Consider the following 16225-nt stretch of genomic DNA (forward strand, 5'->3'; position numbering starts at 1 on the left):
CACCCTTGTGGGGCCCCGGTGTTGAGGATCAGCAAAGTAGAGGTGTTGTTTCCTTCCTTCACCACCTGAGGGCGGCCCGTCAGGAAGTCCAGGACCTAGATGAACAAGGCGGGGTTCAGACCCAGGGCCCTGAGCTTAATGATGATCTTGGAGGGTACTATGGTGTTGAAGGCTGAGCTATAGTCAATGAACAGCATTCTTACATAGGTATTCCTCTTGTCCAGATGGGACAGGGCAGTGTGATGGCGAATACATCGTCTGTGGATCTATTGGGGCGGTAAGCAAATTGAAGTGGGTCTAGGGTGTAAGGTGGAGGTGATATGATCCTTAACTAGTCTCTCAAAGCACTTCATGATGCCAGAACAGAGTGCTACTGGGTGTTATTGTCATTTAGATCAGTTACCTTTGTCTTCTTGGGTACAGGAACAATGGTGGACATCTTGAAGCATGTGGGGGACAGCAGACTGGGATAGGGAGAGATTGAATATACCAACCAGATGTCCTGTATATGTTAGGTTATGTTGGGTTATGTTGGGTTATGTTAGGTTATGTTAGGTTATGTTGGGTTATGTTAGGTTATGTTAGGTTATGTTAGGTTATGTTAGGTTATGTTGGGTTATGTTGGGTTATGTTAGGTTATGTTAGGTTATGTTAGGTTATGTTGGGTTATGTTGGGTTATGTTGGGTTATGTTGGGTTATGTTAGGTTATGTTAGGTTATGTTAGGTTATGTTAGGTTATGTTGGGTTATGTTGGGTTATGTTAGGTTATGTTAGGTTATGTTAGGTTATGTTGGGTTATGTTAGGTTATGTTGGGTTATGTTAGGTTATGTTAGGTTATGTTAGGTTATGTTGGGTTATGTTAGGTTATGTTGGGTTATGTTAGGTTATGTTAGGTTATGTTAGGTTATGTTAGGTTATGTTAGGTTATGTTAGGTTATGTTGGGTTATGTTAGGTTATGTTAGGTTATGTTAGGTTATGTTGGGTTATGTTATATTAGTTAATGATACTTTTGTTATGTTATGTTAGTTCATGTTTATATTTGTTTATTTTAGTTCAGGTTAGGTTATGTTAGATTATGTTACTTTTATTCTAGGTTGTGTTAGGTTATGCTAGGTTATGTTACGTTATGTATTATTCTGTTAGATTATGTTATGTTAGATTATGTAACATTTATTCTAGGTTATGTTAGGTTATGTTACGCTATGTTAGTTATTGATAGTTTTTGTTAGGTTATGTTCGTTTATGTTTGTTAGTTTGTGTTAGATTAGGTTAGGCTATGTTACTTCATGTTAGGTGATGTAATGTTAGGTTATATTACTTTATGTTAGATTAGGTTAGGCTATGTTACTTCATGTTAGGTGATGTAATGTTAGGCTATATTACTTTATGTTAGGTTATGTTACTTTATGTTAGGTTATGTTACTTTATGTTAGGTTATGTTACTTTATGTTAGGTTATGTTCGGCTACGTTAGTGAATGGTAGTTTATGTTAGTTTATATTAGTTTATGTTAGTTTGTGTTAGGTTATGTTAGGTTATGTTAGTTTATGTCAGGTTATGTTAGGTTATGTTATGTTAGGTTATGTTTATGTCAGGTTATGTTAGGTTATGTTAGGTTATGTTAGTTTGTGTTAGGTTATGTTAGGTTAGGTTATGTTTATGTTAGGTTAGGTTATGTTATGTTAGTTTATGTCAGGTTAGGTTAGTTTATGTTAGGTTATGTTAGTTTATGTTAGGTTATGTTAGTTTATGTTAGGTTATGTTAGGTTATGTTAGGTTATGTTAGGTTATGTTTATGTTAGGTTATGTTTATCTTATATCAACCAAATGTTCTGTATATTTTAGTTGATGTTAGTTTTTAGTTGATGTTAGTTTTTAGTTGATGTTTTTAGTTGATGACCATCTGCTGTGGTATCCTGTACCCAGTCTGTCTCCATGTGTTGTCTGTCTGACCTTAAGGCATGATCTCCAGCGTCTTTGGTGCGTGCAGGGCTCTCCGTTCCACTGGTCCCATCATTTTACACCTCCTTTCCTCCTCCTCCTCCTCCTCCTCCTCCTCCTCCTCCTCCTCCTCCTCCTCTTCTGCTCGTCTGTGTCATGTGACCATGTCCAAACAATGGGAATGTCTGGCTGACTTCCAAACCTTGTTTTTCTTTACTTCCTTTGTCCTTGTAGACTTTGAACAAGTCTATCTAGTCTGTCTGTCCAGCTGAGCTTTATGGCATCCCGTCACGTGTCACTCCATGCTAACTCGTACTACCATGGAGCTCTGCTACATCACTTCACTCTGTCCCAGCATGCAACACTTACTGAGATAATGACTACCAAAACATCAGCTTCAGAGGGAATCTTGGTCTTCCTCATGCAATGCAGCAGGATCATCTCCTTCCCATGCCTCCTCCTCCTGTATGTTACGTCTTACCTACATATCTATCAAGCTCTCTGTCTGACGAAACGTAACGTTACAACATTTACATGGTGATTTTCCTTCGTTTTAGACCAATCACAGAGAAAAAGACTCCCCCAACCCGGAAACATTCCATATGCTCAGAGTTCCAAAGGTTATTAACTGCTTTCATTATTCTATTTGGTGTCAATATCAATTTCCAATGGGTTTACAACGTAGGTTTACAATGTAGGTTTACCTATAACGTAGGTTTACAATGTAGGTTTACCTATAACGTAGGTTTACAATGTAGGTTTACCATGTAGGTTTACAATGTAGGTTTACCTATAACGTAGGTTTACAATGTAGGTTTACCATGTAGGTTTACAATGTCCAACCAATGTTGGCATATGTCCAACACTGGTAGGAAACCATTTTTTTTTTTTTTTTTATGATTTCAAACACCCTACGAAATTGAGGAATCAGTACCTGAATTCTAATGAACATGTTTTCCCGTCAGAGCATTACCAGATCAAACCTTACAGATCTGTTTCTGTGATAAATGATCATATGAACGTAGAAACATCGAATCGTCTCTAGAGACGACTTTCAGGATGTCTGCCGAGGCCTCTTAGAGGAGCTCTGCCAAACCAATAGAGATAAAGCTGTCTATCTCTCAGGCCTAAGCCTTTGGAAATCGATGTTGACCTATCTGTCATGACTGAGGTTAGATACACAGGAAGCACCTGGTTTTGATCATATCTTTTATCGACAATCCATTTGTAAGCTTTGTGGTGCAGTCCCTTCAGTGCCGCAAGGAGTATTTAGAAGGAGGAATAACGATCGGATCCGTCCGCGATAGCCATAGTAATGTAGCTATAGTAATGTAGCTATAGTAATGTAGCTATAGTACCGCAGCTATAGTAATGTAGCTATAGTAACGGAGCTATAGTAATGTAGCTATAGTAACGGAGCTATAGTAATGTAGCTATAGTAATGTAGCTATAGTACCGCAGCTATAGTAATGTAGCTATAGTAACGGAGCTATAGTAATGTAGCTATAGTAACGGAGCTATAGTAATGTAGCTATAGCAACAGAGCTATAGCAACAGAGCTATAGTAACGGAGCTATAGTAACGGAGCTATAGTAACGGAGCTATAGTAACGGAGCTATAGTAACGGAACTATAGTAACGGAGCAGTAGTAACGAAGCTATAGTAACAGAGCTATAGTAACGGAGCTATAGTAACGGAGCTATAGTAACGGAGCTATAGTAACGGAGCTATAGTAACGGAGCTATAGTAACGGAGCTATAGTAACGGAGCTATAGTAACGGAGCTATAGTAACGGAGCTATAGTAACGGAGCTATAGTAACGGAGATATAGTAACGGAGCTATAGTAACGGAGCCATAGTAACGGAGCCATAGTAACGGAGCCATAGTAACGGAGCCATGGTAACGGAGCCATGGTAACGGAGCTATGGTAACGGAGCTATGGTAACGGAGCTATGGTAACGGAGCCATGGTAACGGAGCCATGGTAACGGAGCCATGGTAACGGAGCCATGGTAACGGAGCCATGGTAACGGAGCCATGGTAACGGAGCCATGGTAACGGAGCTATGGTAACGGAGCTATGGTAACGGAGCTATGGTAACGGAGCTATAGTAACGGAACTATAGTAACGGAGCTATAGTCACGGAGCTATAGTCACGGAGCTATAGTCACGGAGCTATAGTCACGGAGCTATAGTCACGGAGCTATAGTCACGGAGCTATAGTCACGGAGCTATAGTAACGGAGCTATAGTAACGGAGCTATAGTAACGGAGCTATAGTCACGGAGCTATAGTCACGGAGCTATAGTAACGGAGCTTAAGTCACGGAGCTATAGTAACGGAGCTTTAGTAACGGAGCTATAGTAACAGAGCTATAGTAACGGAGCTATAGTAACAGAGCTATCGTCACGGAGCTATCGTCACGGAGCTATAGTAACGGAACTATAGTAACGGAACTATAGTAACAGAGCTATTGTAACAGATTTATAGTAACAGAGCCATAGTAACAGAGCTATAGTAACAGAGCTATAGTAATGGCCACCTGCAAGTCCCCTGCAGCCATGATGCTTTATACCCCCCAGAGCCAATCCCTTCGCCCCCTAACCCCCACATCTATGTCACCAGCTTTTCTCCCCAACACTCTGACCGTCTCAGACTAGGCTAGCTGATTAGACCTCAGCTACACTTTTTTCCAACCAGCAGGACACACTCCCTCCAAATACCACATCATTAAAATCATATTTCAAAAATTGGAAACATAATTTGCATTAAACAGAAAACAGATGGTATAAAATCCAAAACACCCCACACATCCCAGCTGTGCAGTAATTTGTCAAGGGGGAAAGACAGAAAGCCTAGTCTGAATGTCCAGTCCAGCCACCTGTCTCCCTCCCCCTACCATGTCCCACCCTCCCCTCCCTCCCTCCCTCCCTGTCCCATCCTCCCCTCCCCTCCCTCCCCAATCATTGTCCTCTCCCCCCACTACCATGTCCCACCCTCCCCTCCCTCCCTCCCTCCCTCCCTCCCTCCCTCCCTCCCCCTACCATGTCCCACCCTCCCCTCCCTCCCCAATCCTTGTCCTCCCTCCCTCCATGTCCCACCCTCCCCTCCCTCCCTCCCTCCCTCCCTCCCTCCCTCCCTCCCTCCCTCCCTCCCTCCCTCCCTCCATGTCCTCTCCCCCCACTACCATGTCCCACCCTCCCCTCCCTCCCTCCCTCCCTCCCTCCCTCCCTCCCTCCCCCTACCATGTCCCACCCTCCCCTCCCTCCCCAATCCTTGTCCTCCCTCCCTCCATGTCCCACCCTCCCCTCCCTCCCCTCCCTCCCTCCCTCCCTCCCTCCCTCCCTCCCTCCCTCCATGTCCTCTCCCCCCACTACCATGTCCCACCCTCCCCTCTCTCCCCTCCCTCCCCAATCCTTGTCCTCTCTCCCTCCCCCTACCATGTCCCTCCCTCTAACTTGTACCTCCTCACTCCTCCCCTTCCACACCTCTCCATAAATAATCCAGTATTATTTATTGACATGTGGTTTGGTTTCCTAAACACTTAATCAGGATTTCAGATAGTGTTCTGGTGAGACATGTCAGTCACTATGTGGGGTACTATTTACAGTATCATCTCTATTGTTGTGTGTGCTTAGAAAACAGCTGTAATCTATTTATGAAACTCTGTCCGCTAGAGGGAATGTATATTATAAACCTGTCGTGAGTTTGGAAGGCTAATTTGACTTTCTCTGTCCGCTACAGGGAATGTTCATGTACATTACAAACCGTCATGAGTTTGGAAGGCTAATTTCCACAGCTAACTTTAACACATCACATTACAACAGTGATCTGTGGCAAATATTTGAGAATCCAGTGGTAAGTCCTCATATCCTACCCTCCCTGCTTTTGTTTGTTTTGTATATATCTTTTAAGATTTGGTAACCATGAGATACGATCGCCCTTTGTCTGATTAATTTGTAGTAATGAAAAATATGATGTACTGTAAATATGCAGTGAACTCTGCTTAGCTGAAAAGGATCTGTGATTTACTGACTGAGAGTTCTGGGTTTTGTCTGGGAGTGTCTGGTGAGAGCAGAGTGTCTGGTGAGAGCAGAGTGTCTGGTGAGAGCAGGGTGTCTGGTGAGAGCAGGGTGTCTGGTGAGAGGAGAGTGTCTGATGAGAGGAGAGTGTCTGGTGAGAGGAGAGTGTCTGGTGAGAGGAGAGTGTCTGGTGAGAGGAGAGTGTCTGGTGAGAGCAGAGTGTCTGGTGAGAGCAGAGTGTCTGGTGAGAGGAGAGTGTCTGGTGAGAGCAGAGTGTCTGGTGAGAGGAGGGTGTCTGGTGAGAGCAGAGTGTCTGGTGAAAGGAGGGTGTCTGGTGAGAGCAGAGTGTCTGGTGAGAGCAGGGTGTCTGGTGAGAGCAGAGTGTCTGGTGAGAGGAGAGTGTCTGGTGAGAGCAGAGTGTCTGGTGAAAGGAGGGTGTCTGGTGAGAGCAGAGTGTCTGGTGAGAGCAGAGTGTCTGGTGAGAGCAGAGTGTCTGGTGAGAGCAGAGTGTCTGGTGAGAGGAGAGTGTCTGGTGAAAGGAGAGTGTCTGATGAAAGGAGAGTGTCTGGTGAGAGGAGGGTGTCTGGTGAGAGCAGAGTGTCTGGTGAAAGGAGAGTGTCTGGTGAGAGCAGAGTGTCTGGTGAGAGCAGAGTGTCTGGTGAGAGCAGAGTGTCTGGTGAGAGCAGAGTGTCTGGTGAGAGGAGAGTGTCTGATGAAAGGAGAGTGTCTGGTGAGAGGAGAGTGTCTGGTGAGAGGAGAGTGTCTGGTGAGAGCAGAGTGTCTGGTGAGAGCAGAGTGTCTGGTGAGAGCAGAGTGTCTGGTGAGAGCAGAGTGTCTGGTGAGAGCAGAGTGTCTGGTGAGAGGAGAGTGTCTGGTGAGAGGAGAGTGTCTGGTGAGAGGAGAGTGTCTGGTGAGAGGAGAGTGTCTGGTGAGAGGAGAGTGTCTGGTGAGAGGAGAGTGTCTGGTGAGAGCAGAGTGTCTGGTGAGAGCAAAGTGTCTGGTGAGAGGAGGGTGCCAGAGGATAAGCTGTGAGAGGTATGTCAGTGAACAGCCTAAGAGACTAACGGAGCACTATTCCAACCATCTCTCTGTCTTTCTCTCTCTCTCTCTCTCTCTCTCTCTCTCTCTCTCTCTCTCTCTCTCTCTCTCTCTCTCTGTCTCTGTCTCTGTCTGTCTCTCTCTCTCTCTCTCTCTCTCTCTTTCTCTCTCTCTCTCTCTCTCTCTCTCTCTCTCTCTCTCTCTCTCTCTCTCTTTCTCTCTCTCTCTCTCTCTCTCTGTCTCTGTCTCTGTCTCTGTCTGTCTCTCTCTCTCTCCATCTCTCTCTCTCTCTCTCTCTCTCTCTCCATCTCTCTCTCTCTCTCTCTCTCTCTCTCTCTCTCTCTCTCTCTCTCTCTCTCTCTCTCTCTCAGGACTGGAAGGAGAAATACATCCACCCCAACTACACACACATCTTCACAGAGAACTACCTAGAAGAGGTGTGTATATCTTAAGCTACAGAGATCCAGTCATGTGAAAAGTACGTGTCTCTAGCCGTGGATCCCAGAGTGAGGTCCTCAGTGACTCAGTACGTGTCTCTAGCCGTGGGTCCCAGAGCGAGGTCCTCAGTGACTCAGAACGTGTCTCTAGCCGTGGATTCCAGAGTGAGGTCCTCAGTGACTCAGTACGTGTCTCTAGCCGTGGGTCCCAGAGCGAGGTCCTCAGTGGCTCAGTACGTGTCTCTAGCCGTGGATCCCAGAGCGAGGTCTTCAGTAGCTCAGTACGTGTCTCTATTCGTGGATCCCAGAGTGAGGTCCTCAGTGACTCAGTACGTGTCTCTATTCGTGGATCCCAGAGCGAGGTCCTCAGTGACTCAGTACGTGTCTCTAGCCGTGGGTCCCAGAGCGAGGTCCTCAGTGGCTCAGTACGTGTCTCTAGCCGTGGGTCCCAGAGCGAGGTCCTCAGTGGCTCAGTACGTGTCTCTAGCCGTGGATCCCAGAGCGAGGTCCTCAGTGGCTCAGTACGTATCTCTATTCGTGGATTCGAGAGCGAGGTCCTCAGTGACTCAGTACGTGTCTCTAGCCGTGGATCACAGAGCGAGGTCCTCAGTGACTAAGTACGTGTCTCTAGCCGTGGATCCCAGAGCGAGGTCCTCAGTGACTCAGTAAGTGTCTCTAGTCGTGGATCCCAGAGCGAGGTCCTCAGTGACTCAGTACGTGTCTCTAGCCGTGGATCACAGAGTGAGGTCCTCAGTGACTCAGTACGTGTCTCTATTCGTGGATTACAGAGCGAGTTCCTCAGTGACTCAGAACGTGTCTCTAGCCGTGGATCACAGAGCGAGGTCCTCAGTGACTCAGTACGTGTCTCTAGTCGTGGATCCCAGAGCGAGGTCCTCAGTGACTCAGTACGTGTCTCTAGCCGTGGATCCCAGAGCGAGGTCCTCAGTGACTCAGTACGTGTCTCTAGCCGTGGGTCCCAGAGCGAGGTCCTCAGTGACTCAGTACGTGTCTCTAGCCGTGGATCACAGAGCGAGGTCCTCAGTGACTCAGTACGTGTCTCTAGTCGTGGATCCCAGAACGAGGTCCTCAGTGACTCAGTACGTGTCTCTAGCCGTGGATCCCAGAGTGAGGTCCTCAGTGACTCAGTACGTGTCTCTAGTCGTGGACGTTTCTCTAGCTCATCTCTCTGTCTCATGATGTCTCATCTCTCTGTTTCTCCTTTAGTTCTAACTGTGTGTGTCGTTCTCCTCTAGCCGTGTCCAGATGTGTTCTGGTTCCCGGTCTTCACGGAGCGGGCCTGTGACGAGCTGGTGGAGGAGATGGAACACTACGGGTCCTGGTCAGGAGGCAACCACGAGGTCAGAGGTCAAACGTAGCACATAGTACATACTGTAAAGTGATTAATAACATAGTACATACTGTAAAGTGATTAATAACATAGTACATACTGTAAAGTTATGTGGTGGTGAACCTATAAGTCTTCACCCACTGGGGAACCAGGCCCTGACAGGCCCACCCACTGGGGAACCAGGCCCTGACAGGCCCACCCACTGGGGAACCAGGCCCTGACAGGTCCACGCACTGGGGAACCAGGCCCTGACAGGCCTACCCACTGGGGAACCAGGCCCTGACAGGCCCACCCACTGGGGAACCAGGCCCTGACAGGCCCACCCACTGGGGAACCAGGCCCTGACAGGCCCACCAATTGGGAAACCAGGCCCTGACAGGCCCACCCACTGGGGAACCAGGCCCTGACAGGCTCACCCACTGGGGAACCAGGCCCTGACAGGCCCACCCACTGGGGAACCAGGCCCTGACAGGCCCACCCACTGGGGAGACAGGCCCTGACAGACCCACCCACTGGGGAACCAGGCCCTGACAGGCCCACCCACTGGGGAACCAGGCCCTGACAGGCTCACCCACTGGGGTACCAGGCACTGACAGGCCCACCCACTGGGGAACCAGGCCCTGACAGGCTCACCCACTGGGGAACCAGGCCCTGACAGGCCCACCCACTGGGGAACCAGGCCCTGACAGGCCCACCCACTGGGGAGACAGGCCCTGACAGGCCCACCCACTGGGGAGACAGGCCCTGACAGGCCCACCCACTGGGGAGACAGGCCCTGACAGGCCCACCCACTGGGGAGACAGGCCCTGACAGGCCCACCCACTGGGGAACCAGGCCCTGACAGGCCCACCCACTGGGGAACCAGGCCCTGACAGGCCCACCCACTGGGGAACCAAGCCCTGACAGGTCCACCCACTGGGGAGACAGGCCCTGACAGGCCCACCCACTGTGGAACCAGGCCCTGACAGGCTCACCCACTGGGGAACCAGGCCCTGACTGGCCCACCCACTGGGGAACCAGGCCCTGACAGGCTCACCCACTGGGGAACCAGGCCCTGACAGGCTCACCCACTGGGGAACCAGGCCCTGACAGGCCCACCCACTGGGGAACCAGGCCCTGACAGGCCCACCCACTGGGGAGACAGACCCTGACAGGCCAACCCACTGGGGAACCAGGCCCTGACTGGCCCACCCACTGGGGAACCAGGCCCTAACAGGCCCACCCACTGGGGAACCAGGCCCTGACAGGCCCACCCACTGGGGAACCAGGCCCTGACAGGCCCACCCACTGGGGAACCAGGCCCTGACAGGCTCACCCACTGGGGAACCAGGCCCTAACAGGCCCACCCACTGGGGAACCAGGCCCTGACAGGCCCACCCACTGGGGAGACAGGCCCTAACAGGCCCACCCACTGGGGAACCAGGCCCTGACAGGCCCACCCACTGGGGAACCAGGCCCCAACAGGCCTACCCACTGGGGAACCAGGCCCTGACAGGCCCACCCACTGGGGAACCAGGCCCTGACAGGCCCACCCACTGGGGAACCAGGCCCTGACAGGCCCACCCACTGGGGAACCAGGCCCTGACAGGCCCACCCACTGGGGAACCAGGCCCTGACAGGCCCACCCACTGGGGAACCAGGCCCTGACAGGCCCACCCACTGGGGAACCAGGCCCTGACAGGCCCACCCACTGGGCAACCAGGCCCTGACAGGCTCACCCACTGGGGAACCAGGCCCTGACAGGCCCACCCACTGGGGAGACAGACCCTGACAGGCCCACCCACTGGGGAACCAGGCCCTGACAGGCCCACCCACTGGGCAACCAGGCCCTGACAGGCTCACCCACTGGGGAACCAGGCCCTGACAGGCCCACCCACTGGGGAGACAGACCCTGACAGGCCCACCCACTGGGGAACCAGGCCCTGACAGGCTCACCCACTGGGGAACCAGGCCCTGACAGGCCCACCCACTGGGGAGACAGGCCCTGACAGGCCCACCCACTGGGGAGACAGGCCCTGACAGGCCCACCCACTGGGGAACCAGGCCCTGACAGGCCCACCCACCGGGGAACCAGGCCCTGACAGGCCCACCCACTGGGGAACCAGGCCCTGACAGGCCCACCCACTGGGGAACCAGGCCCTGACAGGCCCACCCACTGGGGAGACAGGCCCTAACAGGCCCACCCACTGGGCAACCAGGCCCTGACAGGCCCACCCACTGGGGAACCAGGCCCTGACAGGCCCACCCACTGGGCAACCAGGCCCTGACAGGCCCACCCACTGGGCAACCAGGCCCTGACAGGCCCACCCACTGGGGAACCAGGCCCTGACAGGCCCACCCACTGGGGAACCAGGCCCTGACAGGCCCACCCACTGGGGAACCAGGCCCCAACAGGCCTACCCACTGGGGAACCAGGCCCTGACAGGCCCACCCACTGGGGAACCAGGCCCTGACAGGCCCACCCACTGGGGAACCAGGCCCTGACAGGCCCACCCACTGGGGAACCAGGCCCTGACAGGCCCACCCACTGGGCAACCAGGCCCTGACAGGCCCACCCACTGGGGAACCAGGCCCTGACAGGCCCACCCACTGGGGAACCAGGCCCTGACAGGCCCACCCACTGGGGAGACAGGCCCTGACAGGCCCACCCACTGGGCAACCAGGCCCTGACAGGCCCACCCACTGGGCAACCAGGCCCTGACAGGCTCACCCACTGGGGAACCAGGCCCTGACAGGCCCACCCACTGGGCAACCAGGCCCTGACAGGCCCACCCAATCAGATTGATGTGGTTTAATCATTGTTGTGAACTTAGACCATCAAATTGTTGTTGTTTTTTTCAATTAGAAATAGTGTGATTTTGAGTGTGGAAATCTGGAATATCTATAGGAAAACTCATAAAAACAGGATTTTTCACACAGGGTGCATTTCCTTCGCTGGGCGGGCTGTTTGGGAACTTTATTTTTGCTAAATTAGAGTATACTTCCACTGCTCCAGGCTCCACTACACCACTGCATAGGGCTGATGGAAAGACAGCAGTCACACACAGCATGACGTTAAAGGATAACCAGTCCATAATCTCGGACATAATGAGCCTATACTCACTTCTTAATCCCTACTGGTGCGTATCAAAGTAGTGTAGTGGAGGTATTCACACAGCACGCAGCACACAACACAAAAACACAACCATTGAGCATTAAGATCCCTGGTGCATTCTTAGCCTGTGGGTCATCAGGTTGGTCTCTGCTGAGTCAAGTCATTCATCTTCAAAGGGACCAGTTTAAACCCACACATCACTCATTCCTCATCATCCCTAACCGTTACCCTGGAGACAGCAGTCACACACAATCACACAGCACAGAAACAGAGGTTCTGGCTAATATGTTCCGTCGCTGTTCTCTTGTTTCCTGGTCTCTCTTCCAATCAGGACAAGCGGATCACCGGCGGCTATGAGACCGTGCCGACCGATGACATTCACATGAAGCAGATCGGTTACGATAAGGAGTGGCTGCACTTCATCAGAGAGTTCATATCCCCCGTCACTCTCAAAGTCTTCTCCGGTTACTACACCAAGGTATCTGTCTGTCTGTCTGTCTGTCTGTCTGTCTGTCTGTCTGTCTGTCTGTCTGTCTGTCTGTCTGTCTGTCTGTCTGTCTGTCTGTCTCTGTCCAAGGTGTGCAATGATACAACTACTGTTACATCAACTATTATATTACATCATCTATTATATTACATCAACTATTATATTACATCAACTGTTATATTACATCAACTATTAAATTACATCATATATTATATTACATCATCTATTATATTACATCATATATTATATTACATCAACTATTATATTACATCATCTATTATATTACATCATATATTATATTACATCATCTATTATATTACATCATATATTATATTACATCAACTATTATATTACATCATCTATTATATTACATCAACTGTTATATTACATCATATATTATATTACATCATCTATTATATTACATCATCTATTATATTACATCAACTGTTATATTACATAATATATTATATTACATCAACTATTATATAAACTGTTATATTACATCAACTATTATATTACATCATCTATTATATTACATCAACTATTATATTACATCAACTATTATATTACATCATATATTATATTACATCAACTATTATATTATATCATCTATTATATTACATCATCTATTATATTACATCATCTATTATATTACATCAACTATTATATTACATCAACTGTTATATTACATCATATATTATATTACATCATATATTATATTACATCAACTGTTATATTACATCATATATTATATTACATCAACTATTATATTACATCATATATTATATTACATCATATATTATATTACATCAACTGTTATATTACATCATATATTATATTACATCATCTATTATATTACATCATCTATTATATTACATCATATATTATATTAGTAGGTAGCCTACTAACCAACACTTCGGACTAAACTGTTTAATCCCATCCAGATCTGTTGTACAATGTTTCATTGATCATAGGTTGAGCAACAGATACTGTCTAAGAGATGGTGAAAGACATGTCATTTTGGGCTTAACTTCACATAGGGATGACTCATATCTCCCTCACTAGCTTTAAGCACCAGCTGTCAGAGCAGCTCACAGATCACTGCACCTGTACATAGCCCATCTGTAAATAGCCCGTCCAACTACCTCGTCCCCATACTGTATTTATTTATTTATCTTGCTCCTTTGCACCCCAGTATCTCTACCAGCATGTTCATCTTCTGCACATCAATCACTCCAGTGTTTAATTGCTAAATTGTAATTACTTTGCCACTACGGCCTATTTATTGCCTTTACCTCCCTTATCTTACCTCATTTGCACACACTGTATATAGACTTTTTCTACTGTATTATTGACTGTATGTTTGTTTATTCCATGTGTAACTCTGTGTTGTTTGTGTCGAACTGCTTTGCTTTATTCTTGGCCAAGTCGCAGTTGTAAATGAGAACTTGTTCTCAACTAGCCTACCTGGTTAAGTAAAGGTGAAATAAAATGTAAGAGATGGTGAAATATATTATGTAAATGTGTGATTTGGGCTGTTCTCCACAGGGCTATGCATTGATGAACTTTGTAGTGAAGTACACCCCTGGCAGGCAGGCTTACCTGAGACCCCATCATGACTCCTCCACATTCACCATCAACGTTGCTCTCAACAGCAAAGGAACTGACTTCCAGGTAAGACATTGTACTGAATGTCAACACAGGAACTGACTTCCAGGTAAGACATTGTACTGAATGTCAACACAGGAACTGACTTCCAGGTAAGACATTGTACTGAATGTCAACACAGGAACTGACTTCCAGGTAAGACATTGTACTGTTTCTCAACACAGGAACTGACTTCCAGGTAAGACATTGTACTGTTTCTCAACACAGGAACTGACTTCCAGGTAAGACATTGTACTGTTTCTCAACACAGGAACTGACTTCCAGGTAAGACATTGTACTGTATCTCAACACAAAAGTCCACTTATCTCATGTCCACAGTAGAGCACACAATGAAAATATACAGTTACACACAGATATTCACTGGGTGCTGTGTTGTCTCTCTCCCTCCAGGGTGGTGGCTGTCGGTTCCACAGGTATAACTGCTCGGTAGATTCTCCCAGGAAGGGCTGGAGCTTCATGCACCCAGGCCGTCTGACGCACCTCCATGAAGGCCTGCCCACCACCAACGGAACCCGCTACATCGCTGTCTCCTTCATCGACCCTTGAACCTTACACTCTACACTAGCATTTTATTAGTTTTTATTTTTTGCTGTTTTGTTTTCGTTGTTGTTTTTGTTGTTAATTGTATCTGTTTTTTTTGTCCTAATGATGCAGTGCCTTATTGATGTTGTCATCGTGACATTTTCCGGATGCAATTTACTGTACCCCCCCCCCCCCCTCCCAAAAAAATCATTTTTTTTGTTTTTGTTGAAAAGAACACAAGACTGCAAAGGATTTGTAGGTAAGGTCATGCCAGAGTCAGCCAATCACCTTCATTTGAAACTCTCTGTCAAACAGATTGTGGTGCCTTAACATGATGACTGTAATTCACCATCTGCATTTCACGTCAAATATAGTAGAGCCTTCATACTTCACATCACTCAGAGTGTAATCATTCTAATCAATTTGTCGGTAATCCCACCCATAATCCTGATAAATTAGTCAGTAATCCCATCCATAATCCTGATCAATTAGTCAGTAATCCCACCCATAATCCTGATCGATTAGTCAGTAATCCCACCGATAATCCTGATCGATTAGTCTAATCCCACCGATAATCCTCATCGATTAGTCAGTAATCCCACCCATAATCCTGATCAATTAGTCAGTAATTTGATCCATAATCCTTAACAATTAATCAGTAATCCCACCCATAATCCTGAACAATTAGTCACTAGTCCCACCCATAATCCTAATCAATTCATCAGTAACCCCACCCATACTCCTGATCAATTTGTCTGTAATCCCACCCATAATCCTGAACATATAGTCAGTAATCCCACCCAAAATCTTGAACAATGTCAGTAATCTCACCCATAATCCTGAACAATTAGTCACTAGTCCCACCCATAATCCTAATCAATTTGTCAGTAATCCCACCCATAATCCTGAACAATTAGTCAGTAATCCCACCCATAATCCTGAACAATTAGTCATTCATCCCACCCATAAACTAAAGGAAATATGTGTTAAGGGTTATTCTGCCAACAGGCATCTTGTTTTTACCGTTTTAGCTCAGTTACCTGTTTGTATGGTTAACCTGTACTTTAAAGGGTAGTTTTAAAACCATTGTCCATCCATGTTCTGTCCACCCCTTTTAAGAGCGTTGGGTTGCAGTTTGTTACCTGATGTTAATACGACCGACATGCCCGATGAAATATATATTTTTATTTTTTTGCACACCAGATAAAAACATGAATTACAGCAGAATTTAATATGAATTCTGTTTGAATGAAGTTGGATATTGTCAAAAATGTTTTACTTGAAATGTTTTTTTTTTACATCGCAGGGCAAAATCACAGGAGATGTTTACTTTCTCTGAAAGTTGTTTGTGAATGAACTTTGAACCTCAGCCAGTTCAAGTGCTTAACTTATTGTGAAATGGATGGAACCGTAATAAAATTTGTAAAAAACCAAACAGGAATAGTGTTTTTATTATTTTTATAATCAGTCGCATTGTCTTTTGAGAAATGATCCCCATTGAAAGACTCAACCGTAGAGTAGGACGGGTGTAGAAGTTACAACACAGCCTGACATTTCCTCCTCTATTCTAAGATTAATTTATTTTATCTTGAAGCCATCCGTCAAAACCATTAAATTCTCCTTTTCTCTGCATTGTTTCAATAAAACCACATTTGGAAAGAATTAAG

General features: G+C 47.3%; 1 protein-coding gene across 1 annotated transcript in view; it reads left to right on the plus strand.

Annotated features, from left to right (window-relative positions):
• The window catches only part of LOC120027895 (procollagen-lysine,2-oxoglutarate 5-dioxygenase 2-like), a 96952-nt gene extending 80967 nt beyond the window's left edge, over positions 1-15985 (plus strand). Inside the window, exons 12-18 of the mRNA XM_038972991.1 lie at positions 2501-2563; positions 5687-5800; positions 7374-7439; positions 8693-8797; positions 12213-12359; positions 13917-14042; positions 14427-15985. Of these exons, the coding sequence (XP_038828919.1) occupies positions 2501-2563; positions 5687-5800; positions 7374-7439; positions 8693-8797; positions 12213-12359; positions 13917-14042; positions 14427-14582 (777 nt within the window). The 3' untranslated portion in view covers positions 14583-15985. The remainder of the gene's footprint in view (positions 1-2500; positions 2564-5686; positions 5801-7373; positions 7440-8692; positions 8798-12212; positions 12360-13916; positions 14043-14426) is intronic.
• The last annotated feature ends 240 nt before the right edge of the window (positions 15986-16225 follow it).

This window comes from Salvelinus namaycush, chromosome 33, assembly GCF_016432855.1.
Source record: "Salvelinus namaycush isolate Seneca chromosome 33, SaNama_1.0, whole genome shotgun sequence".
In the NCBI taxonomy this organism is placed as follows: Eukaryota; Metazoa; Chordata; class Actinopteri; order Salmoniformes; family Salmonidae; genus Salvelinus; species Salvelinus namaycush.